This window comes from Rutilus rutilus (genome assembly GCF_951802725.1).
Source record: "Rutilus rutilus genome assembly, chromosome: 22".
NCBI lineage: Eukaryota > Metazoa > Chordata > Actinopteri > Cypriniformes > Leuciscidae > Rutilus > Rutilus rutilus.
Window position 1 is genome coordinate 3,458,848 of NC_140227.1, and position 27,244 is coordinate 3,486,091.

The 27,244-nt window shown below is 41.3% G+C and overlaps 1 protein-coding gene and 1 long non-coding RNA gene across 2 annotated transcripts; both read left to right on the top strand.

Moving 5' to 3' along the window:
* The first annotated feature begins 9,263 nt into the window (after positions 1-9,263).
* Positions 9,264-12,782, top strand: LOC311282341 (uncharacterized protein). The gene is made up of 8 exons (XM_084396055.1): positions 9,264-9,300; positions 9,565-9,664; positions 9,755-9,835; positions 9,961-10,020; positions 10,503-10,550; positions 12,375-12,396; positions 12,492-12,598; positions 12,696-12,782. Exons 1-8 carry the CDS (start codon positions 9,271-9,273, stop codon positions 12,725-12,727), a joined length of 480 nt encoding a protein of 159 aa, XP_084252181.1. The 5' UTR covers positions 9,264-9,270; the 3' UTR covers positions 12,728-12,782.
* A 10,849-nt stretch (positions 12,783-23,631) lies between these two features.
* On the top strand, positions 23,632-24,247 carry LOC311282275. Its single transcript, XR_014625911.1, has 3 exons — positions 23,632-23,695; positions 23,977-24,076; positions 24,167-24,247. It is a non-coding gene; the product is annotated as an uncharacterized lncRNA (long non-coding RNA).
* Positions 24,248-27,244: the final 2,997 nt, after the last annotated feature.

Genomic DNA, 27,244 nt, shown 5'->3' on the forward strand with positions numbered 1-27,244 from the left:
AGGACTTAAAAGACGTTGATCATTCAGACTATTGCTCTTTTATTTTGCACTTTAATAATAAAGAAAACTGCTTTACAATTAAAAAAGGTTGTTTAAGTTTAGCCTAATGAATAGTTAATTATTAATATTTACAATTTAATATAACAGTTCGTTTGTTTATTTGTTAATAAAGAATACTGCTTTATAATTATTAATTTCCACATTTCCATTGTCATTTACAAGCTACATGCGTTCTTGATCGCGTCTGCAGTGTGTGACGCCGCCACGGGCGATTTTTTTTTGGTCGGGGGTTGTCGATTAACCGCCAAACCGCGAGATTTGTTGCTTCTTCACCGCAGTAAGCAAAAAATCCCATACCGTCACAGCCCTACTGTTACATCTGACATGTTTTCAAAGGGGGTTGAGTGTTTCCCAAATAGAAAAGCTGATGCTACGGCTGTAGCAAAAGCTCTTATTGGAAAAGTTATCCCAAGATGGGGAGTACCAAAAAGATCGTCCAGTGATAATGGGACACATTTTGTAAATAAATTAATCACAAAATTGCCAAGCGGATTGAGATTAAATTTGAAAACTCATCCACAAAGTGGAGACTCAGTGGAAAGGGCAAATCAGACTGTAAAAAACAAATAGATTTGCTGGCCATGAATGCCTGAAAAGGGACCAGGACAGACCTCAGCCCACATTCAATTCTTACAGGTTGGGAGTGGGAGCCTATGGTAGTGGGAATCAAGCCTCCTCCCCAGGAGGACCTTGCGGCGGTCGATGAACAATTGAGAAAGTATATGTTGTCTTCAACTAAAACTTTAAAATATATCCAATCGCAGGTGAAATCTGCTTTACTGGTTTTAGGTGACGAACCCCAACATTCCTACGACCCAGGACAGTGGATCTGGGTCAAAGGCTTCCTGAGGAAGCCGTGGCATTGTCCAAGGTGGTTGGGGCCATGAGATCATCCTGACAACCAACACTGCCATCAAGGATGCAGAGCGTGATACCTGAATTCACGTGTCGCACTGCAAACCTCCCCAACCTGACGGCACGCAAACTGAATCGAGGAAATACATCAGCCAAAAAGAAATCGCAACATCTTGGAGGAAGAAAATGCTGAGATGCTGAATCTGTGGGACCAGCCAGACAAGCATGGGGTCTGAGATCAACCGTGAGCCAGCAAATGATTCTGATTAGTGTGACAACAATAGTCTCTATTAAAGTAATTTTGACTATCTAAATTTTTAGGATTAATTCTAGAGTTCGTTTTATACCTTTGTTACTTACTCTGCTTATCATACTGCTAGATATATTCATGCACTAATGAGAAAGTTAAGAGGTGTTAAGCAAGCAAGAAGGACAGTGTGTGTGTACAAATGATTAAGTTGGAGAAAAATGTCTTTGATATTTGGAGAGCAGAGAGAAATGTTGACGTCAGAGAATTTTAGAAAGAAACTGTAAGTAGGGGAAGATGAAGATCAAAAGCAGGTCATTATATTGAGAATGTGAGCGTGTAAAAAACGATCAGAGGGGGGGAATGTGATATAAATATTTTATGTAATGGGTATTACATAATATGTAATTGTAATGTTAAAAAAAAATTTACACATTAAATGTACAGAGAAATGCAGACTAAGGATGCTCAGGTCAAAGGCCATATATTCTTAACCAAAAAGTGCTGAACACAGTAGAACTAACAGTCATATGATAAGCTTAGATCATTACAAACCAATCACCAGAACAAATCACAGTGAAGAAGACTTGAGTGACATTGATTTTTACTCAACTGGTTGATTTAAATGTACACATATATTTCTATTCAGGAGACTCACTTGGTTGTTGTGACCAGTTATCTCCTGGCCGTGAATAAAACTCCATTTCTACAAAGGGCAACTTGGCAGTTGTGTCAGGTATATGCTGCGCAGCTGAGAAATAGATTCTACGCTCAAAAGACAACAAAAGAAACAGCTCAAGTGTGATTGAGGTTGTGATAGTAGCTTCTTGACGGGACGCCGTCACCTTACTTTAGAGAATTGACCGTTCGCAAAAGCCACGCCCCCTAGTTATTGTTACTACGCCCATCAAACAATTGAGAACCAGACACATAGCCATGGCTGGGTTGAGCTCCATACCTATTGGTATAAGTGATTGGTTTTGGAGTAATACAGCAGACATATCCTCCAGGGCACGACAGAAAGGGCTGCAATATGCAGTGGAGGGATATGTTCAAAATGTTAAAATAAGCAAAGACGGGAATATTACAACAATCGAGGCCAGTGCTTGAAGTGGGGGAAAAAAGGTGCCGGTAGGCTACTCTCTTGCATTGGCAAATCATGACATTTGAGATTTCTACAGAGAAAAAACTTGGAGATATTGCTGGTACAACAACAATTTATTGTTATTTATTAACAATATAAATGGATTTAAACAAGTCGTGTGTGTGTGTGTGCGCGTGTGCAAACGGAACACCTCCAAGTCTGCAAGTCCAAAAATACATTTATGGTGAGTTTACTACATTTTATTTTATTAAATGCATTTATGGTGAGATTATTATATTTTCATGTCAATCTGTGTTCGTTTTGACCAAGAACCATGCGCTGTCACTTTAATTCAGCACGTGCAGCACAGCAAAAATAGACTCGGTGCAGAAACGATTGCAGCATCCGCGTGCAGTGTGAAAGCTTTACCTGTTAACATGGGTAAAAAAAAAAAAAAAAAACGCACCGCATACGCACTGCAAACGCACTGTAAACGGACTACGGATTATATGTGAAACGGGCGTGACTGACGCTTATATATGTTATATACGCTGACATATGTATGCTTATTAATCTTCGAGGCATTTAGCTGTGAGTGAGGTCTCCCACACTGCTTAATCCATTGTCGGCATCTTTCTGCTTGGGTCTTGGGTTTTGGAAAGGCGAAAAAAACGACCCCTCCCTCTAAACTTTTGGGGTACCTGGTGTCAGACTTGCAGGTGCCATAGGCGCATCGTTTCACCATGTTGCTGAAATTGCAATGTTTGACGGGGGTCCTTCTCCTTAGTTGCAGTTGCTGAGCTAGGATTGGACGAGGACCGTTCGAGGGCAGGGTTTTGCAAACGGTCAATTGACCCTTCGCTAAGCCCCGCCCTCCTTAGTTACTGTTGCTACGCCTGACAAGCTTTCGCACCTGGCACGTCTATTACAGTATGAATGCACTGGTGTCAGACATTCCGAAGGAGATAATTAGTAATTTTTGGCGAACAGGTGAAATATCTGAGAGAGCAAGACAAAAGGGACTGCAGTATGCATTCGAGGGATAAATCCACAACATAATATGCAACCGATTAGAGAATAATTGAATCAAAATTGAAGCTAAAGCCTATAGGTCCCAGCGCAAGCAGCAGCCGCCTCATACACTGACCATTCAAATGGGAAACGCACAAACTGAGGCACAGCAGGGTGAGTGAAATTTGAAAATAATTGTCACGGGTCTGGTTCTCTCTCTGGCTTTTCCTGTCTTTTTCCCCCCTCTGCTGGTCAATGCTGGTTGTTCCTCTCTCTCTCCCTTTTCCCCTCCAGCTGATTCTCATTAGCTGTCATCTCGCCGATTCATTTCACCTGTTCTCTCCTCTAGCCTGCTCGCTATTTAATGTCCCGGTTTCCTGCCATTTGCCGGATTATTTCGTTTGAGTATCATGCTGGTGGCTATCTACAATTCCCGCTGTTCCTGTCTTGTCTTGTCGCAGCCCTGTCTACAACCTGGTTCAGGTCAGCTAAGCCGTTACACTGTCTATTAATATTCTCTTCTACATTGTGTCCAGCCCTCCCGCTGTCGACGAACGCCTGAACGGACTTTGTGCGTTGCTACGCCCTGCCAGTGGAGACGAGAGGTTAAGAGTCTCCTAGCCGTTCACCCCGATTTCTGCTGCCTCCCAGTCATGCACAAGAGAGTTGAGAGAGGGTTCCCATTTATAAGACTGTTGACTGATTGATCTGCACCAATTGCAGCTACCTGAGTTCCTGTTTGAAAAGGCAGTTTATCTCTGCTTCATCTGCATTTACCTGCGTTCCTGTTTGAAGAGACTTTGTCTTCTGCTCTCTCAAAAAGAAATAAACTTTGACTCTCTAATTGCATATTGGATCCTATCTCTTCCTTTACAACAATAATATAATAATTATAAATCAAACAGCTTATCCATAAATCTTGTGGAATAAACACAAGACATTAGCCTGACCACTTTGCAATGATAACATTCTCCTGCTTATATTTTTAGCACGTCAGGCTACTGATCACACGTCGTGGAGCAAACGTAGGTGTTTTTGTTAATCCTGTCATCCCGTAATTTCTCCCCATGGGTTTTAGGTTTCGGGAAGGAAAAAAATTCCACACCCGTGTCCAAACTTTTAGGATATCGGGTATCAGATTTGCACAATCCATACGCACAATGCTTCGGCAAGTTTCCCCTCACTCGAAAGCTTGCCAGACCTCCTGCGCCTAGTTACGGTTGCTAAGCCACGATTGGCATGTGGCGGTTTTCGGGCGTGGCTTAGCGAAGGGTCAATTACCTCAAGATACTATAGTTATTATTTTTAACAACTGCAAGTTGCACTTGAACATCCCTGAGCTGTTAAAGTAATTAAAAAAAAACACACAAAAAACATACACATGCTTTACATCTGCCAAATATAGGCCTATAGGCTTTTATAAAATAAAGGGCACAAAAAGATGTATATTTTGTTTAAAGGGACCTGAGCTGTCAGAACAATAAATAATTTATAAAAAATTAAGAAAAATACAAATCAGGATTTGTTTGAACGTCAGAACTTGTTCTCTACACTACACTCACAAACTCTCACTCACAAACGCACACACTCACAAACTCTCACTCACAAACGCACACACTCACAAACTCTCCCTCACAAACGCACACACTCACAAACTCTCCCTCACAAACGCACACACTCACAAACTCTCACTCACAGATACACACATTCACAAACTTGTTTTTTGTTAAAGAAGTTATAATCTTTAACAAAATGTTTGACATTATTTGACAAGCACATGCACACAAAAGACAAGTCTCACGCAGTCGGATAATAGGTAATAATAATAGCAATAATAATAATAATAATAATTATAACAGAAGATAATATCTCTGGTCTATCCTAATATTAATTATAAATACAATGTATATAAAATATAAATATAAATATAAATACAAAATAAAATAAAATAAAATAAAAACAATAAAAACAAATACAATGGATTGACCACCTGGTATGGTGTGTAAGGTATTTTGCAGCTCATCCTTTCCGAGCATATAGTGAAGTTTCTCTGAGTCATTAGTCATTTCTCTGAGTCATCTCTGAGTAAAGACTGAAAAATTCAGTGCTGCAAATTGTGGAAAAAATATTCCCCTTATAGTGGTACTTGGGACAGACAAGAAAGTGTTTTCATCTTCTGTCTTTCTGATTCAAATCACAGTCTGCTAATTCAGTGGTAAGAATTTAATTGTTGGTTTTATTTATATTGTTGTCCATTTATCGAACTTCCATGCCTCTTATATAGTAATTATATATTACTATGTACCAATTTACTAATGCTCAGACACACTCGGTCTCTCTCGCGCACTGTCGAGCGCGCTATCGGACACACTCGGTCTCTATCGTGCAGTTTCGCTCGCACACGGATTTCGCTTCGCTTTTGTCCAGTCCGGCGCCTCCTAGCTCTGCTCCGTGCTCAACTCAACTTTTTTTTCATTTATACTCAAAAATCTCTGCGATAGTCACGCAACAACGAATCAATGATGAAATTCGTAATCGATTCTTTTAATAATCAATTTTAATCGATTTAATCGATTCGTTGTTGCAGCCCTATTTGTGATAGTTGTTAATAGTATTTAAAATTAAATTAACAGTTAAACTGAGTACAGTTCTTCAGAAACATCGTCCAGTTTCCTCACATTCTTTGGTTCCCTTTCAGTCGTTCACATTCGACGTAACGTCGATGTGACAACGTAATTAGGATCACTTCAGGGAGCCCTATCAACTTTGAGTCTCTACAGAACGAGCCAATGAACGTTGGCGTGCATGAATCGCGTCACAGAATAAACAGGAAGCGGCACACGCACATATCGTCTTTCACTTCGGAGCCGAGCTTCTGTCTGTCTTCCGAAATCAACAGACTGCTACTGTGTTGGAGACTCCTTCAAGACTCTCTCTCTTCAGTGTTGGTGTGACGGTGCCGTCAGCGAGTGGCCGCGAGCTTAAGCTCACACAACTGCTGTTTTCACAGCAAGCTTATTTCTGTGTTGGTATCGGTGGGCATTTCCCTGCTAGTGTTTACAGCACTGCTGTACACTGCAGCCATTCCCTGGGTGCCTCAGCACTGTGAGAGTATAGCCGAAAGAGTATATTTCTTCTTTTCTTTCTTTTTCTTCTTCACAAAAGAGCAACACAAGCGAACCCTGCGTCCTTTTCAGGATGTCATTTCGCTTGTGCGTTTCTGGGTGCGGTCATTCCCTGGCGCCAGCAGACGGCCACAATAGTTGTCGCTCATGTTTGGGCATTCAGCATGCTGAGGCAGTTTTTGTGGATAGTTCATGTTCCTGTGGGAATTTGACTATGGCCGCGTTAAGATCAAGACTCGCTTACCTCAAGGGAGGTGCAGTCCCCTCGCCTATGCCCCGATCTAGCGTCTATTCTGCCCACGAGAATAGGCCTACTTTGGCGCTTAGCCAGGGTAATCTGAGGATTACCGTGAGGGCTTCCCCGCCGAGACATCTCCATGGGCCTCTCACAAATCCCCCACCGGTGGAGCGTGCCGTCGCAATGCTATTGTGTCCGGCGTCCGCTTCCTCCTGGTGGGGGAATCCACGCCTCCCGTCCAAGGCCTGTAAGTTTTCATCCGGTCTCATGGCGAAGGCTTACAAGGCCTGAGGACAGGCTGTTTCTGCCCTGCATGCCATGGCGGCGCTCCTGCAGGTCCACCAGGCCCAGGCGCTCATGGACATGCACAAAGGTGGTTCTGACCCAGAGCTCCTCCGGGAGCTCCGTGCGGCTACTGACCCGCACGTGCTATCAGTCAGGCGATGTCCAGGAGCACCACATTTGGCTCAACCTGGCCTATATGAGGGACGCCGATAAATATCGGTTCCTGGGTGCCCCTCTGTCCTAGGTTGGGTTATTCAGCGATGTGGTCGAGAGCTTTGCCCAACAGTTCTCGGCCGCCCAGAAGCAGACGGAGGCAATCCGACACACTACTCCGGCGGACCGCTGCTGCCTCCACCCGTCCGCAGAGCCTTCGTCTGCTCATCGCCGAGGTCAACCTCCTGCGGCGTCCTCCGCACCCGCTAAACCCCAGCAGCAGCAACCACCTAAGGTTCACGACGGAGCAAGCCGCAGGAAGTCGACCCCGCCCGTCCAGGCCGCTGCCAAACCAGGAGGCAAGCGCAGGTGCAAAAGTCCCTGAGACGGGCGACCCAGAGGTGGATCGGACTGCTCTTCATGAGGTGGCGAAGGCACCGCTCTTTCCCCCGGTGGAGGACAGGGTGAAGAATCTTTTGTTTCCTTTTGTTTCTGTTCCGCCCACATGGGAATCCAATTCAGGCCCAGTGCAGGGCCAGTTACTGGTTATTAATTGGCTGAAACTCAGGACAGTAATAGCCTGTTTGTGGTCCTAGTCTTTAATCCAGATCTGGGCCACTACAGGGCAGTCATTCTTTGCGGTATGTGGGCCGAGAGAAATGGGGTGTTGTGTGGACCGGAACTGGACCAGATAAAATTTACTATAGCCGCTTTCCGACCGGAGGAACCTTTTCACAGTTCCTAGAACTATTGGCTAAAGTACCCGGATGTCAGCGTGTTCGCACCGCAGGAACTAGGAACGATTTTAGTTCTAGGAACTCCATTTGGAGGAACTAATTTAGGTCCTACTTCAGAGTAGGGTCTAAACCAGCACTATAGGAACTACCCGTGACGTTAGTGTACGCTGATTGACCGAACACACGCGGAACACCAGCACCCGCCATTTTTAAAACAGTTAGAATGTAAACACAGATTATAGCCTATATATTTACTCCAGAAACTAACTATACAAACATGGAAAACAGTGATAGATGGGTCTCTAAACCTTTATGCTGAAGAGAAAATCCAACGCAACTTTGAGGGGACCAAGCCAAACATGATTATGTTTATCTGCCCAGCTAGCAACACTGGACATCAACCACACGGCATAGGCTAATAACCTTTTTTTCATATACTGTCTACTTTCTATAACAGTTCTATCTAATAACATATTAAACAGTACTATTAGACGATCTGCTAACTAATAAACACAGAGAATGCGAGCATTGTTTACTCTGGCATTCTCAACGCCGCCAAAATAAAGGTCCGTCGCGCAGTCAAAATAAAAGTCCCCATGCTTGCGTCACTCCCTTACCCCTCCTACCAGTTCCTATGGCCACTTGGCCAGTGCAAACGCAAACAGAAAAACCGAGTTTGGGGGAGAGTAGTTCTTAGAACTGTTTAGAAGTGGACAGTTCCTAGAACTAAGTTCCTGTAACTACTTGGTCGGAAAGCGGCTTATGTGGGTATGGTTTAGATATAGGCCTAGTAAAGCTAAAATAAAAAAGCTTCAGGTGGGATTTAATGATGCATTAAGAATTTTGCATAAGCTCCCAAGGTGGGCAAGTGCAAGCCAAATGTTCATATTAAGTGGTTTAGTGAAGAAAACTTTAGTGCGGTGTTAAGGAATTATATGTATAATTTCATGTGTCGATTAGGTGATTCAAGAAATACAAACATAATGGTCTTAAATTATCCTACATTAAGTGATACAAGGTATTCCTCCTGGTTCTGGAAGCACTGGAATCCAAGTTTGTATGCGTTTAAAATAATGATTGCTCTATTTAATAAATGTATGTTGTATGTTATTCTTTTAATTTTATTTTACTTTGTGATATGGACCTAAGGATCTGAAATAAAGAATGAATAGAATATAATAGATTAGAATAGAATAGAAGACATAGATCACATATGAGATGACGCACCGGCTCACATAGAGACCATTCAGTTCAAAACAAACTGTAAAAAAGACACACACATAAACACAAACACACACACAGCTCTGACATAGATTGCCTGCAGATGAGGGACTGATAGAAGTGGTTTACAGGATCTCCTAGAGGCCACGCCTTCAATGCGTCATTGTTTCTGGCTGGTTAAAAGCAGAGAGTCGAGTATAAAGGATTTGCAGAAGACACTGGTAAGAAACACTTGTTTCAGTCTACAACCTACAATGAAGCAAACAGACAGCAAACACATTTTGGTAAGTGTGTGAGAACTGTTTTATGTGCGAACTAAGAAGTTTAACTAATGTGAAAAAGTCTTTGGTTGGTTTAAACTGTATGATAAAGTAAACATTACCAAGCATGTAAACAATCTTTTCATTGAATGACTGAAAGGGATTTTGTTCGTTTTCTACATTCTTCAAAAATATTTTTGGGTTTCCATTTTCTTGTCTTGAACTGTTTCTTATCCCTGATTTAGACGTAATTTGAGAGTTATATATTGTAACAGTACTCTTGTCCAGGCAATATTTGTGGGGGCGCTCAGTACTCTATTTGTCGAAACATGCCCAGAGAACCATTTCCAACTTCCAGATTTGCAGTGCTGCCTTAACTGCCAAGAAGGTGAGCTCCACTGACTAAATAATAATACATCTGAATATATTGCAGTGACCATTGTTAATCACTAAATAATCATTCAATGCAAATCTACAGGTTGGTATGTTGTCAAGAACTGCTCCGAAGGACCCAGAGTCTACATTGGTGTGGATTGTAATAAATGCCGCAGCTGTGAAGGTATGTAAAAACTGTTTCACCGCTGTTTACATGACAGAGTTTATAGACTAGATGCTTTGCAGACCAGACTGGGCTGTTCATTTCAGTTCTGCTCTGAGAATACAATCCCTTTTCTCAACCTATAGAAATTGGACAGATAACTGTTTCCAACTGCACGCAGTTCGCAGACACACAGTGTGCCATGGGTGAGAATAATACTTCATTTCTTACATTTTTCATATATTTCTGCAGCTTCAATAATTTATGTTTTTGTAACATCTTTTGAAATTTTTCTTTAGTACATATTGGAAGACAAATTTATGGAGCCCCTAAAGGGACATGGAGCAGGAAACATGAGATTTAAACAATTTAAACAAGTTTAAACAAGAACTTTTGCGCTTACAGTACTAGAAAAAGTTTGCATTCGGTCACAAAAGCACTGAAATATAGATTTTCCTCCCACTTGAATCATAACATCTCCATCACTAGTTTTACGGAAAACTTTTACAAGAAAAAAAAATAAATTCTTGGGGAACCAAAAGTATTGATATAATTTGTATTTGTAAATCCATCTGTATGCTGCTTTTGTTCTAAGTTCAAATTCTGACCTTGTTCTTTTCCTTTTCATATACTTTCCCTTTTACCTGCTGCTTGTCATTTATTTTAGTTTATCTTTTATTTCTCTTAGTTCCTACTGCAGACCCTTCTGTTCCTACACATCCAACACAGTCAGAAGGTGAGTCATAATTCATATAATCCATCATCAGATATAGTTTTTCCTTCCTTGCCACAGTTGCCTGTGGCTAAGAGGACTAAAGATGAAAGTAATATTGCATTATTTTACACTATATTGCTTAGGGCTGGGCAATATGACCAAAACCATAAAACCTGATATGCATAATTTTATTCATGGCAGTGATAAACATCACCCTTCACCACCCAGGCTCAGGTAGAGAAACTAGTTACTCCCCCCCCCCCATTTGGGAAGGTTGAGTATGCTCTCTTGGAGCCAAAGCACTGCCCGGGCTGGCGCCTGTGACTTTCGAAGCCGTAGGCCTTACAGTAGGCCTCCTCGATAGTCCAGTAGTGTAAGGTTGTACTCCCCTTGCTTTAAAGGGTCGATAGCACTTCTGCTGAGTTCTGCCTGTTGGTAATGTTAAATAAGTATAACAAGGCCCACAGAGATGTCTGTGAGAGTACCTGGCTTCTGTGGCTAGCTCTGCTAACAGTCCCGCAAACAAATAGTTAGGTCTTAACATGCCCCTTGAAGGCGGCTCCCCAAAGAGTGGATGCGTAGCATTGCAAAGGGATTATGTATCACGTTGCAGGCCCCCATGGAGCCTCCCTATTTCTAGCCCAGAGCCTGATCAATTCTTATCAGGTTTGAACATATTGTTCCAGAATCTATCTGAGGATCGTTCTGTATGAATACTTAGCTCCTTAAGTCTGGTCGGAAGGTCGAAGGACTCTCACGAGGCCTCCCTGTTAGATCAGCCCTAGAGCTGGATGTGCCCCCCTTATTAGGGTCCCTTTCAGAGACTGGACGGGAATTCTTTTGGACCCCCTGGCCATATTCCCTTCCATGCAAGCTGTTGGTTCCAAGCCTTTGAGGGGCCTTGGTAGGCCTTCATTGTATCGGAGGCCTCTCTGAGGCTTATAGCTTGGGCAGTGGTCGTAGGGAATACTGTCACTGTATGTGACCCGAAGGGTGAGTGTTTTGGCATTAATGAAATTTGACATTTTGTCACAGCCATAATTTGACATGCACTCCCCTCAGCATGGTGGTGTTGGTATATCGTTCCCCATAGCGTCAAATCGACGCAGTGCGAGTTCCCTTTTGAAAGGGAACGTCTAGGTTACGACTGCAAACTCTGTTCCCTGAGAAAAAGGAACGAGACACTGCGTCTTTCACCATGCCTCGGGGATGCCTGCTCAACAGTCCCTTCAGACGATAAGTTGTTGACATGTTCCCTTATATACTTCTGGGTCGCACTAGTAGTGACGTCATAGGCTGTCACCGGCCAATAGAATTGCCGTGATTAGGTAAACGTTTCAGACACTGGTTCACATGGAGGCGTTCCCCAAAGCGTCAAATCGATGCAGTGTCTCGTTCCCTGTTCTCAGGGAACAGAGGTTACAGTCGTAACCAAGACATTTTCATTGGTAGTCTCTTTGCAAGATGTTATTGGGCCAAGAAGCTAAAAAGAAAAAAAGAGAAAGAGAAAGAGAAAGGAAAACAACAACAACAACAACAATAATAATAATAATAATAATAATAATCCAACCAAACATTATAATCAACTCTACGAAATACATTTAAACACGTTACACAATGGAAAAGTATAGTTGTTTGCGCAAATCCGTGTGAACTGGGATCGTTTTGACAATATTGTCGTCTGTATGTGAAACTTTTGAACATCGTAAAGAAAAAACATTTATGTTTTTTGTACACTGTTGTCGTGCAAATGTACCCTCAGATACCCCTCAATAAACCATGCAGAAATATATATATATACACACATGAATATATGCTGATTGCTTTGCCCCATTTTCCCCCTAGGACAACTGCCACAGATAACCTTGTGAGTTTATCTTCTTTTTTTAACATCTTTGCTTTGTGAAATCTGAACTTATGGTAAAAGTTTCATTTATAATAAAATATTGAACCAATCCTCAGGTATGGCTGCTCATATGTGGTAGTTGCTGTCTTCATGCTGGCTGTGATCGTGGCAATCTGCTTTATCAGAATCAGTAAATCTGGTGAATCTGATGAAAGCTCTGCAGGTAAATAACCAATCTGCTCTTCATCTTTTGTCATTCTGTGTACTGACACAAACACTAATGAAATCTTGACCGGATGTGTGTTGATTGTGTTTTTCAGGAGAACCATTAAAAGATACAGAGACAGTCTAAAGAAAATCGTAACTCAGAAAAAGGCTGACATCATGTGAATTATCATAAGGATTCAATGAAATTAGAAATACTGCAATAGAAAAAGTTCTAGATTTTATATTAAAGTTCTAGATTTTTTTTTTATTCGAAAGTCTTAATTTTTTAAGAGTCAGTAACATTCCTCTCCTGTGACAGGAGATCATACTGTGATTTGAGTTTACTCTATAGAGGCACTGAGGGCTGTAGTTAAGAAGATGCTGTGAATGTGTACTGTAGGTATGTGCACATCTGTTTATTTAGAAATGTATCTATAGTCAGATATATCTACTTTATAATGATGCTGTGCATCATTTTTATTTTATATTTTTTGTATTTCTTTTGTTTAAAAAAAGGATTTCTAAATTCATTAAGTATCTTTTTTGTATCAGATATTTGTAATTTGACAGAATTTTATTTGTCTAAAGAAATATAGTACTATTTTTTCCTCAGTGGAATCGGCACACTTTGTATTAGGTGTCTTTAACTACTATGTACTAACATGAAAAAAAAAAAGTGAAAAAAAATAAAAATAATCATAATAATAATAATTGTTTGGTACAATTTATTGTGTTGATGTTGTATTGCAAAACACTTGTGCTGCTATTGAGGGTTTGATATGGGTGGGTTAGGACAGGTTTGGGTTGGTTTAATGGTGGTTCAGGGGTAAGAAGGTTCAAAAGTGTCGTTATAGAATTACAAATTACATGGAGGCATTAAAAAAACACTATTTAAAAAAGTACAATATAAAAACATGAATGTAAACAATGTAAACACTTATACCTATGTTGCAATCTGTTTGCAAAGGAGTTAGGCTATTAATTTATAGTGATGTAACCATAGGCGGAAATCGCGGGGGGGGGGTTGGGGGGGTCAGGACCCCCCCTAACTGAGGGTTGTCCCCTCCTAAAAATATAATTAAAATGTGTATTGTAAATAATATAATGATATATACTTAAAATAATTGTTTAAGTAGTAAAAACAATAAAAATGCAAATGGGGCAACAACAAAAAACGTTTTTACATTTTGAGTCCCCCCTCCCTTCCCTCACAGTGCTTTGGTCCACTGTGGGAGAGAACAAGGTTTTTCAGTTGTGAAACTCCTGTAAGTCAAGGTTATTTTATTCACTTTAAACCTAGGATGAAGTGATTATTTTTTCTTTAATACAGATTATGCTGTGTCATTAATAAATCATGACAATTTTTTTTATGATAACCAATGTACTTTTGTCACCGATGTAGTCCGCCTCGCTATGTTGGTGATTATAACCTTGTTTTATACAGTCTGTGCGTTTACCGCGATCGTTTAAAACCGTTCCCTCACACACACCCATAAAGTGTACGCATACACTATGTGTAACGTTAGTCTTGTATGATACCTTGACAGATGTATGCGGAGAGCAGTCCACATTTTAAAAGAGCATGAACAATCCAAATGAAGACACCCCACTGAGGTGCCAGATGTCCACTGTTGTAGTCTGTGATGTTGTAAGAGATCACCCCTTGTTGCGTTATATCTGCAAACTTTACAGCTCCATTTCATTGCCCCTATTAAAGGTACAATATGTAGTTTTTTTGCTTTAAAAATAGCAAGTCACTATATCTATATTATATATTTTTTTTAGTTGTGTACTTACATAACCCGACTGTTTCCAACAACTTTCAAACCAGGAGAAATTTGTAATTTAATTCGAAGACACGTCCCGTTTCTTTATTTCCGTTTTGTCGCCGTCAATGGCGTCATATCCGCGTTCTCCCTGGTTTCTGCTCATACTGCCATAGCAACCAGAGCCCTCTGATAGTAACCAAGGCGACTGACGTGGACAACTGTGTAGCTGTTGTTGTTTCGTTCAAACATTATGGACCATGGCAAGCAGACTTTGGATAAAAAAGGAGAACTAAAACGAGAATCAATATCAGCACGGTGTTTTCGAGATGCCGAGAGCTCCACATCCGAGACTTCGACCGCTTCTACATGTACTTTATTAAACAGGTGAGCACATTTACATAAAACTAATCAATGTTATATAGTTCAACAATGATAAAATGTTAGAATATGATCTGTATGTTATTCTAATGTTGATCTAGCTTACTGCTAGTCTCATACAGACAAACTAACACATACATTTCAACACATTCAAATGCAGTTTAGTGTGCTAGTGTAATGTTAGACCAAGTGAAACAGCGCTGTGTTACCTCACAAGTTTAATTTGTCTAATAAACTGACCTGTGAGTAGTAATTCAGCACTTAAGTGTAGTTCGGTAGAATGAAATGTCCATGTTCCTTTTATATCCGCGGGACTCGCGTCGCGTGTGAAGCTGATAGCTGTCTCTTAGCAATCCCGACCTGCTTCATATCACAGTCATGATAAAAACATTGATGTATTTACTCATCCATAAACATTATTAGATCGGTCGGTCAGTCATGTGGTCAGATGAGACCAAAATAGAACTTTTTGGTCATAATTCCACTAAACGTGTTTGGAGGAAGAAGAATGATGAGTACCATCCCAAGAACACCATCCCTACTGTGAAGCATGGGGGTGGTAGCATCATGCTTTGGGGGTGTTTTTCTGCACATGGGACAGGGCGACTGCACTGTATTAAGGAGAGGATGACCGGGGCCATGTATTGCGAGATTTTGGGGAACAACCTCCTTCCCTCAGTTAGAGCATTGAAGATGGGTCGAGGCTGGGTTTTCCAACATGACAATGACCCGAAGCACACAGCCAGGATAACCAAGGAGTGGCTCTGTAAGAAGCATATCAAGGTTCTGGCGTGGCCTAGCCAGTCTCCAGACCTAAACCCAATAGAGAATCTTTGGAGGGAGCTCAAACTCCGTGTTTCTCAGCGACAGCCCAGAAACCTGACTGATCTAGAGAAGATCTGTGTGGAGGAGTGGGCCAAAATCCCTCCTGCAGTGTGTGCAAACCTGGTGAAAAACTACAGGAAACGTTTGACCTCTGTTATTGCAAACAAAGGCTACTGTACCAAATATTAACATTGATTTTCTCAGGTGTTCAAATACTTATTTGCAGCTGTATCATACAAATAAATAGTTAAAAAATCATACATTGTGATTTCTGGATTTTTTTTTTTTTAGATTATGTCTCTCACAGTGGACATGCACCTACGATGACAATTTCAGACCCCTCCATGATTTCTAAGTGGGACAACTTGCAAAATAGCAGGGTGTTCAAATACTTATTTTCCTCACTGTATATACATATACATACATATACATATATATATATATATATACACACACACACACACACACATACATATACATATACATATACATATACATATACATATATATTCAAAACTGATTCACATTCATTTAAACAGAATTTTTTAAAAGTTATAAAAACAAAATGAGAGAAGTAGGCTACGTTACATGCGATTGCTGGACACACGGTTCACACGTTTCACACCGTGCACACGGTTCAACAGCAGCGCTAAATATTTTTTACAGCTTTACAGTTATCAACTTCAGCCATTAATCGGTGAAAAACGCAATTACCCATTCTTTATGAGCAACACCCAAGTTCAAAATGCGACACTACGGCTGTAACAATAGGAACTATTGTTGTAGATGTTGAGTGGGGATCCACAAGAAAGGGAACACACCAGAGAGAGCAGTCACATGTGAAATGTGTGTATGAGACCACTGTCTATGTTAGAGACCCACAAGTTTATTAAAAAGAAGAGTCAAGATAGTTTTGGGTATTTGTCTTTATTAAAGTGGAAAGACACATAAAAACATGGTGGCAGCGTGGGCACTTCTAGATGACTAGATTTGAAAGTTGAGAATTAGACAGTGGAGAGCTGCGGCTGCACAGAGCTGCATGATGGACGGACTAAAACCCCCATCGCCATTATGCATGGATACCGACAATCTTTCCAAATCCTGGAAATCCTGGAGGGACCAGTTTCACCTCTACTTGGAGTTAACAATGTCGGACGCGGAGGAAAAGATAAAAGTGAAGTTGTTTCACTACCTCATCGGCGAGAGCGGCCGAGAACTGCTGGAAACTCTGATGAGTGACGTAGCCGCGGATGCAAGAACGGTAAATAACATTTTTGCAAAGTTTGATGAACACTGTAATCCCAGTATAAACGAGACGGTGGAGCGTTATAGATTCTTCACAAAAAGCCAGGGAGCGGACCAGTCGATCGATAATTATGTCACGGAGTTACGAATGCTTGCTAAAACATGCAACTTCGGAGAAATCAAAGACTCGCTCATACGTGACAGAATCGTATGCGGAATTAACAACGCAGGACTGAGAGAGCGGCTGCTTCGCGAGAAAGATTTAACTCTGCAGACGTGCATACACATATGTAGAGCAGCGGAGCTGTCACGGCAGAACAGCAGAGCCATTGTGGGAGTAGCTGTAGAAGAGGTGCATGCTGTCAGGCAAGGAGCGCGCCAAGATCGACACCAACGCGACAGGGTGATCACATGCAAATTCTGTGGTAAAGAGCATGAAATGAATAAACAGAAATGCCCAGCTTTTGGAAAAAAATGCAAAAAGTGTGGAAAGGCAAATCACTTTGCAGTTAAATGTAGAGCCCAGATGAGACAAACAAACCACAAATCAGTACACAAGGTAACTGAAGAGGACAGCGATGAGTATGAAGATATTCTTACTGTTGGTGTAGCAAACTCAGAGACTGTAAACAAAATAGAAAATGACAATGAAAAGAAAACACAGTTGTACGCAGGGATGTTTTTGGGAAAAGACCTTGTGAAATTTCAAATTGACTGTGGTGCAAGCTGTAATGTAATCCCCATTAATCTACTGAGCCCAAATATAAAACTGGAGGATACAAAGACTGTGCTAGTAATGTACAACCAAAGCAAAGTGACGCCGCTAGGAAAGTGCAAACTGAAAGTAAGAAACCCAAGAAACCACAAACTTTACAGGCTGGAGTTTCAGGTGGTGGATAACAAATGTACTGTCCCTTTAATAGGTAAAAGAGCAAGTGAGGCTATGAAACTAATCAAAGTGCATTACGAGAACATTCTTACAACCAGCCAGTGGTCACTGCAACAGATAAAGACAGATTATGCGGATGTATTCGAGGGTGATGGATGCCTAGAGGGAGAATACAGAATTGAGATTGACAACACTGTTAAACCTCTACAACTCCCAAAAAGAAGGGTTCCAGTCGCCATGATGAAACCTTTGAAGGAAGAGCTGCAAGATCTTCAGAAAAGAGGAATCATTGCACCAGTAGAGAGGAGCACGGATTGGATCAGTAGTATGGTGGTCGTGCAGAAGCCCAGCGGCAGACTCAGAGTATGTATAGATCCAAAACCCTTAAATAAAGCTTTAAAGCGCAGTCATTTCCCACAACCCACAATCGATGAGATTCTCCCTGACCTATCCAAAGCCAAAGTGTTTACAGTGTGCGATGTGAAAAGTGGTTTTTGGCATGTCAGGCTGGAGGAAGAGTCCAGCTTTCTCACCACATTCTCTTCCCCGTTCGGAAGGTATCGCTGGCTGCGGATGCCTATGGGGATAAGTCCGGCCCCTGAGATTTTTCAGAGGAAGCTCACACTTGCATTAGAGGGCCTGCCAGGAATATACATTATAGCTGATGATGTGCTTATTACAGGACAAGGAGAGACTCAAGAAGCAGCTGAGAGAGACCACGATGAGAAGCTGAAAGCGTTTCTCACACGATGCAGAGAGAGAGGTATCAAGCTAAATGCTGACAAGCTCAAATTGAGACAAAGAGAAGTCTCTTACATCGGACACCTCCTGACATCTGATGGATTGAAAATCGACCCAGACAAAGTTCGTGCAATAACACACATGCCGAAACCAACAGATGTAAAACGGGTTCAGAGACTGCTAGGGATGGTAAATTACCTCTCAAAGTTTTGTGCACATCTTTCAGACCAGTGCGAGACCCTGAGACAGTTGACGCACAAAGATTGCGAATGGAGATGGACCATACAGCATGAAGAGGCATTCTGTAAAATAAAAGAAACAATTGCAAATGCTCCAGTGTTGAAGTATTACAACCCTGAGGAAGAACTTACCATCCAATGTGATGCCTCTGACGGAGGTCTCGGTGCTGCACTAATGCAAGGAGGTAAGCCAGTAGCATTCACAAGTAGAGCACTGACACGTACAGAGCGCGGATATGCACAAATTGAGAAAGAGTTATTAGCTCTACTCTTCGGGATGGAAAAGTTTCACTATTATACATACGGACGGAAAGTAACAGCACAAAGTGATCACAAACCCATTGAAAACATCCAGCGTAAACCACTGTTGAGTGCACCAAAAAGACTTCAAAGGATGATGCTGAGACTTCAGAAATATGATGTAGATGTTGTGTATGTTCCAGGGCCAGAGATGTGGCTAGCAGATACTCTAAGCAGAGCATATCTACCGGAGAGTGCACCCACTGGTTCTGTGGAAGCAGAGCTAGAGACAATCAACATGGCGCAACACCTACCAATCTCAGAGGACAGGCTTAGTCTAATCCGATCTGCAACAAAAGAGGACAAAACTTTACAAACACTGATCAAAACCATACAACAGGGTTGGCCAAAGAACAAAGCAGAGACGCCACACGAAATAGGACATTATGACCTGTTTCAAGGGGAGCTGAGTTACCAGGATGGAATCGTTTTCAGAGGTGAACGAGCTGTTATCCCTGGGAAACTCTGGAGAGAAATAACTCGGCGTATACACTCCTCTCATTTAGGTGTGGAAGGATGCCTGAGGAGAGCAAGAGAGTGTGTGTACTGGCAAGGAATGAACGAGCAGATCAAAGCATATGTACAGCAATGTGACACCTGCCGATCAGTGGACTGGAACCAGCAAAAGGAGACACTGCGACCACATGACATGCCGAATAGACCTTGGGCCAAGGTAGGCATGGACCTGTTTACTTTTGACCACAAGGACTATCTCATCACAGTAGACTACTTTTCCAATTTTTGGGAAATTGATTATCTACCAGACACGAAATCAGCGACGGTCATCAGTAAGTTAAAAGCTCACTTCGCCCGGCAGGGTATTCCGGACATAGTCACCTCAGACAATGGCCCGCAGTTCTCATCACAGGAGTTCCATAAGTTCAGTCATCACTGGGAATTTCTACACAAGACTTCATCACCTGGCTATCCTCAGAGCAACGGCAAGGCGGAATCAGCAGTCAAAACTGCCATGAGACTGATGCTCAAAGCACAAATATCCAGACAGGATCCATATTTAGCAATACTGGACCACAGAAACACACCAACACATGGATTATCTACCAGCCCAGCACAGAGGCTGCTTAGCCGTCGCACTAAGACTCTACTTCCCACGAAAACCAGCCTCCTGCAACCAAAGATTCAAAATCCCTTGAGGGAATTGACAGCAAACCAACAACGTCAACAAACATACTTTGACAGATCAGCTAAAGACTTAGACACACTGAAACAGGGGGAATTAGTGAGAATTCAACCATTTGAGCCCCATAAGATCTGGAGAAAGGGCACTGTAGTGAAGCCCGTTGACTTGAGATCATACAGTGTCCAGTTGGATTCGGGAGGAGTTATAAGGAGAAACAGGAGACATCTCCGAAGGGATCATGCAGTGACCCCTATAGAGTCCAACCAAACAGAGACTGTCGATCCTGACAATACAAAAAACAAAAAACCTGCGGACACTCACTCACAACTCACCACCAAAATGGAGAATCAGATGCAAAACACTGTACAGCCAGATATCTCAGAACCTGTTGTCACAAAAGCAGGACGTTTAGTAAAGAAACCTCAACACTTACAAGACTATGTCACATGAGAAAAAAAAAAAAAAAAAAAAGTAAGAATTTACTTTTTGAAAAAACATTTTTTTTTGAAAGAAATGTAAAAATGTTGTGATGGAAATGTGACATATGTTATAAGGAAATGGTATATTGTTCTTGACGGTACCAGAAATTGATTAGGAGTTTTGGTTTGGAATGTTAGTTCTTGTTTAAAAAAATGGATGTAACAATAGGAACTATTGTTGTAGATGTTGAGTGGGGATCCACAAGAAAGGGAACACACCAGAGAGAGCAGTCACATGTGAAATGTGTGTATGAGACCACTGTCTATGTTAGAGACCCACAAGTTTATTAAAAAGAAGAGTCAAGATAGTTTTGGGTATTTGTCTTTATTAAAGTGGAAAGACACATAAAAACAACGGCCATCATTAAATATAATGTTGCTCGGTCCCCATTACAGTTAAAATAGTAACTTTAAACATATTGGCTACGTGAATGGATTAGGCCAAGTTAACTTAGTTGCCTTATATTTTTAGAGCACTATTAATGTTGCACTACCATCAATAAATGTTTTTTTTTTTTTTTTTATGATGTGCATATTACATCAAATAGACAATACAATTTTATTTTATTTTTTTCATATAAAAATAAAATAATTGTCCTTACCTTTGTCAGGAATTAATTGAAAAAAGAGCTCCGAATAGCTTTGCCTCCAGGTTGTCAGCGGAAAACTCCAGGACAGGCCTCGTGAGCATTTACTATTCAACTTCAGAGGTGAATAGTTTTACAGCTGCCCTTTTGACGTTAATCGGTGTCCTTTATTGATATTACTAAGATATAACTAAGAAAATATATAAAAAAGTGCGCAAAATATGACTTGTCTACAGCAAGGAAACTCCGGTGCATGATGTATGTCTCGTGCTCGTGAGCTGCTTCAAGCGCGCGTTTGAACAGGAAATGCTTGTAAATTGAAAACAGCTTATTTGCATCACGTTGGATTAATTCAATATTCTCTCTATTTGGAATTATTCAAAAAGAATAGCTAAATCCTAAACAACAAAACTTAGTAGATTTTATTACAGTGATTTTTAAATAAATTAAAAAAAACAAGAAATTAGAAACAAGAAATTAATTTTGTTAAATAAAGTTTACATATTAAATTTCATGAAATCTACAAACCCACAGAATTACTTTTTACAGTGTGGTGCATTTTCATAAACTTGTAACATCAGACTTTATCTATAGCCTACTTTCGTTTGACTCTAGACCAACTTAAGACATCTTTGCCAGAAATTACATGTGTTTTCAAATAAACATAATTGTAAATTTTTTTTTTTGCAACCCAAATTTGTAGGAGTCATTTTCTGCGATTTTACGTCAACCTGTATTTATCCATTCACTTATGCAAATTATTATTATAGATCTTTCCTTCAAAAGGATTGCCTTAAGACTTAAATCTTTTGACCTTATCAAATCATAGGATCCCTATCATATCCTGTTTCTTTGGTTTTGTTTTGTTCTTTTATTGATTCAAATGACCTTTCACAACCCAGAGCAGGTAAAACAACACATATTCACATAATCATGAAGTGCAATAAGTTCATAATGCCCATACACACATTCCACCAGTATAATAAATCCAAACAAATCAAATATAGTCAACAATTCGAAACGCATTAAAATAGGCACAAAAAGTACAAATAATTAGCAAATTCATAACTGCGTTAATAGTTTATATATATTCATAAGTGCACTCAAAATACTTTTAGTAATGCCCATTGAACTTGTGTATAGTTCACAGGGGCGTAGAATTTAGTAGGGACGCTAGGGATGTGTCCCTACCAATATCCAGTGACAGTTCCCAGGAGACGAGCGCTAAATTAACCCCTAGCTTAGCGTCATCTACTGTTTTAGAAGAGGAAGTTGCTCAACTCTTCTCTGCCTGGAAAATCTGCCCAGAAAATCTGCCTGGACACATTTTTGAGAAAATTGAGCCGAGAGATCTCATAAAAAGCCAAGTGTCTCACAATCATAACAGATATGCATTTGTATGCACTAGATTTGGTATTTGTTCAAAGGTTACATGCAATTTGTAGGATAGTTTGTTTGTATTTATTTGTGAAATATTATCTAGGCTCATTTATTTATATTTGTAAAACACAAAACATATTTGTTACTCCACTGCATTTTCGCTCAACTTGACCTTTGTACTTGCACAATGCTTTCTGTTTGTTTGCGAGTCGAGTTTTCCTTTGGCACCCTAAGCACCCGCGGTCTCTGAGTCCGCACTTTCGTGACGTAACGGCGCTTTGACTGTCGGGAAGAAGTCTGCTGCGGAGCTCGCATCAGTGCGGGCTCGACAAAAGTGCGCATGGAGGGCGCAAATCGACCGCATTGGGGGCCCTTCTGAGACCTAAAATGACAAATGGGACACCCTACGGTCTCAACGGACACGCGCACACGGCAGCCATTGTAAGTTCACCAGACCGAAAGTGCATATGAAGTGTGCTATTTGGGACAGGGCCTAAAATAAACATTCACGTGTGTACCTTACTTCTTCTGACATGAACAAATCCAACATGTCTTGGCACTATGGTCCATGTTCTACAGCAGGCATTCTCCACCCTGGTCCTTGAGGGCCACTTTCCTGTAAGAGTTTAGTTTGATCACGATTGGAGCTAAACTCTGCAGGACAGTGGCGCTCAAGGACCAGGGTTGAGAACCCTGTTTTACAGTCTAGTTCCACCTATGCTCCACGATCAGAAGGTATTCTTTTGTTGCAGGATTTAAGTCATGAGCTATACCATGAACTTTGCCCTGAAACTCACCGTTACCCACACCTCATTCCACATGGTCCTGGCCCGCCATCCCTCCCCCTTGCCCGCCTCATCTCCACCATCCTCCAGGACTCTTTGTTAATGTTTTTGGCTGGGCTGTTTGATGTCATGTCGTGTGATACCCTAGTTTCCATTGTGTTCATGCCATGTGCTCTAAACCATATATGGTATACTTTGCCTGGATCTCCTAGAGGCCACACCTTCAATGCATCATTGTTTCTGGCTGATTAACAGCAGAGAGTCGAGTATAAAGGATTTACAGAAGACACTGGTAAGAAACACTTGTTTCAGTCTACAACCTACAATGAAGCAAACAGACAGCAAACACGTTTTGGTAAGCGTTAGATCTGTTTCATGTGCGAACTAAACATTTTAACTACTGTGAAAAAGTCGTGGTTGTTGTTTTAATCTATATGATAAAAAGTAAACATTACCAAGCATGTAAAGATAATATTTTCACTCTAGAATGACTGAATGGGATTTTGTTCATGTTTTCTACATTCTGCAAAAATAGTATTTGGTTTCCATTTTCTTGTCTTGAACTGTTTCTAATCCCCGATTCAGACACATGTAATTAGAAAGGTATATATTGAAATGGTACCCTCGTAACTCTAGGCAATATTTGTTGGGGCGCTCAGTACTCTATGTGTCGAAACATGCCCAGAGAACCATTTCCAACTTCCAGATTTGCAGTGCTGCCTTAACTGCCCAGAAGGTGAGCTCCACTGACTAAATTATAATACATCTGAATATATTGCAGTGACCACTGTTAATCACTAAATAATCATTCAATGCAAATCTACAGGTTGGTATGTTGTCAAGAACTGCTCCCATGGACCTGGAGTCTACATTGGTGTGGATTGTAATAAATGCCGCAGCTGTGAAGGTATGTAAAAACTGTTTCACCGCTGTTTACATGACTGAGCGTTTATTATAGACTAGATGCCTTTGCAGACCAGACTGGGCTGTTCATTTCAGTTCTGCTCTGAGAATACAATCCCTTTTCTCAACCTATAGAAATTGGACAGATAACTGTTTCCAACTGCACGCAGTTCGCAGACACACAGTGTGCCATGGGTGAGAATAATACTTAATTTCTTACATTTTAATTCCGTACATTACTGACGGGGGGGGTTCAGCTGGAGGTCATGGTGCAAAGGACCCTAGGTTGATTTTACTCCAAACCATCCCTTTAAAGCTATAGTAGGTAATGTTGGAGAGCTAGCAACAATTGAAAGCGGCACCTCTTCTAAGCTCCACCCCCTCCCGTCAGTACTCCGTCCAAAGCTACGCCCCCACAAACATGAACGCGCATCCACAGTCGGAGTCCACAAAACACATATGCCACATCACCACAGTTCTCCCGTTTATAAGCAATATATTAACGTCATTTTATCACAATTATAATGCAGACACTTGCGACTATGGCTGTGCAATATGTTCAAAATGTCATGTCCTAAAAGTCAGATAAGCAGTATGTACCTACGACCTGTAACGCAACTGGCTTACACCGACAGAGAAGCTAATGTTAGCATTGGGCTAATACTAGCTACAAAAGTAGCTACGTTGCCTAACGTAACATACATCATGGAAATAACAAATCCCCCCGAAGCAAAACAAATAATTACCTGTCCAGCAGAAAGACCGCAACCTCGGCATCGCTTTTCAGGCCCTTCAGCTCCCTCAGTTGTCTCCACCGTTCAAATGCTGCACCAATGTTGACGTGAGTTTGTCCTCTGGCTTTATCCAGTGCCTGTTTCGTTGCAGCCTTTTCTGCCTCCGATTTTCTTTTTTTAGGCTTTTTATCAGGGCGAGCAGTTACCAGCAAAGCTGGCATTGGTAGTTTTTGCTGCATTTTCTCTTCCATTGTGGAAGACTCCTGCTTACTCGGTGTAGTGAGCTGAATATTTCCGGGAACGGTGACATGTGATGAGTGCACGCAGGGCAGCGCACGCAGTGGGGTTCGGGCACGAGACATGAAGGCATCTGATTGGTTCTTTACATTCGCACCAAGTGGCAGTGATTGGTCAGAGTTTTTACTGTCCTGCAGCTGCTACAGAGGTCTGATTGTTTTCATTCCTTTTTCTGAACACATAATGTATTGACTTCTCTCAGGATGGAAGGACCATTTCACCCAGTATAAAAAAAAAGTGTTTCTGAACAGGATTACCTTCTATAGCTTTAACTTGAGCAGACTTGAGCATGAATCATGAACAGAAACTCACCAACAGCCGGTAACATTGAACAAAACTAGTAAAGAGACATGACATGAGAGCAATTTATACACAAGGACTAATGACTAACAAAGAGCACCTGTGAACAACTGACCTATCGGTAAGCCCCAGTTACTTAGTTACTGTTGCTATCTCGGACAAACAAATGGAGTTGCTAACTGTCTTACAATAACAGCTGTCAGTGTGAAAACCTTGTCCCACAAGTGATACATTTTGGACACAGAAGGACCACCTCTTGTCGAGGAGCATTCAAGTGGGACTTAAATATGCCATGGATATGAGATTTTAAAGATTTTAAAATTAATATGGTACAAAACACGATTCATTTGGAAGCGAGGGTTTACAGATCACAATGCACACGGGAGAAGTCTAATGTTGTTAGTGCCTGTTAATGCCCATCCTCATCAGTGTAAATGGTACCCCAGGCACATCGTTTCACCATTTTTGTAACATAAACATCATTAAACCGATGAGAGATTCAGATCTCCCGAATGTTTCTCAATGGCGCTGAAACTTAAAGATATCCAAGTTCTGGTCCCCATGCAACTGATACTCAACTACCATTGGCTCATCTGCATTCGAGGGGAGGGGCTTACTGATAGGTCAATTAAACAAACCAGTCAGGACATGACACAAGTATTAAGGAGCACATGAGGGGCAAGAGAGTCACAAGACAAATCAGGAAACAAGACCAAGGCAAATTTCAAAATAAAAGACTTGAAAAAATCCAACATTAGTCCAGGCCTGTCTTGGCACTATGGTCCATGTTCTACAGCAGGCATTCTCCACCCTGGTCCTCGAGGGCCACTGTCTTGCAGAGTTTAGCACCAACCCTAATCAAACACACCTTAACTAGGGTGACCATACGTCCTGTTTAACCAGGACATATCTGGCCAGGATTTCGAGATCGCCCAAAATGCCCGGGATTCGTCTTTTGCTTTCTACAGTCACCATTCATTATGTTTACATTATTACGTTATTTGACACTGACACGTACGTGCCAGCTTTGCAGGTCATGCATTCTGATTCACACGGATCCCGATCGAGACGAAAACACAGGAATTTTCTTAGCAATGCTTACACGCACATCAACCGATCACTTGTTTAGCGTTCATGTAAACACTACATTCAGATAAACCAATCGGAATTAATTCAGTACTACTGAATCAAAAGGTGTACATGTAAACAAAATGAATGGTGACGAGAAAGCAAAAGCCGAATCGCGGATATTTTGGGTGATCTCGAAATCCCGGCCGGACATGACCTGGAAAAATGATCACCCTACCTTAACCAGCTAATTAAGCTCTTCAGGATTACTAGGGCTACGTTTACACGTGGCCGGCTATTTTCATAAACAGACATTTCACCCTCTCCGTTTTCAAAAATAACATTGTGTACACCTGTCAGTTTTCAGAAAAGTGTTTGTTTACACGAACCTGTGTATATATGCTGTCAAGAACATGCCAAACCTGTATGCCAAACCGAGATCGCCCAAAATGCCCGGGATTCGTCTTTTGCTTTCTACATTCACCATTCATTATGTTTACATTATTACGTTATTTGACACTGACACGTACGTGCCAGCTTTGCAGGTCATGCATTCTGATTCACACGGATCCCGATCGAGACGAAAACACAGGAATTTTCTT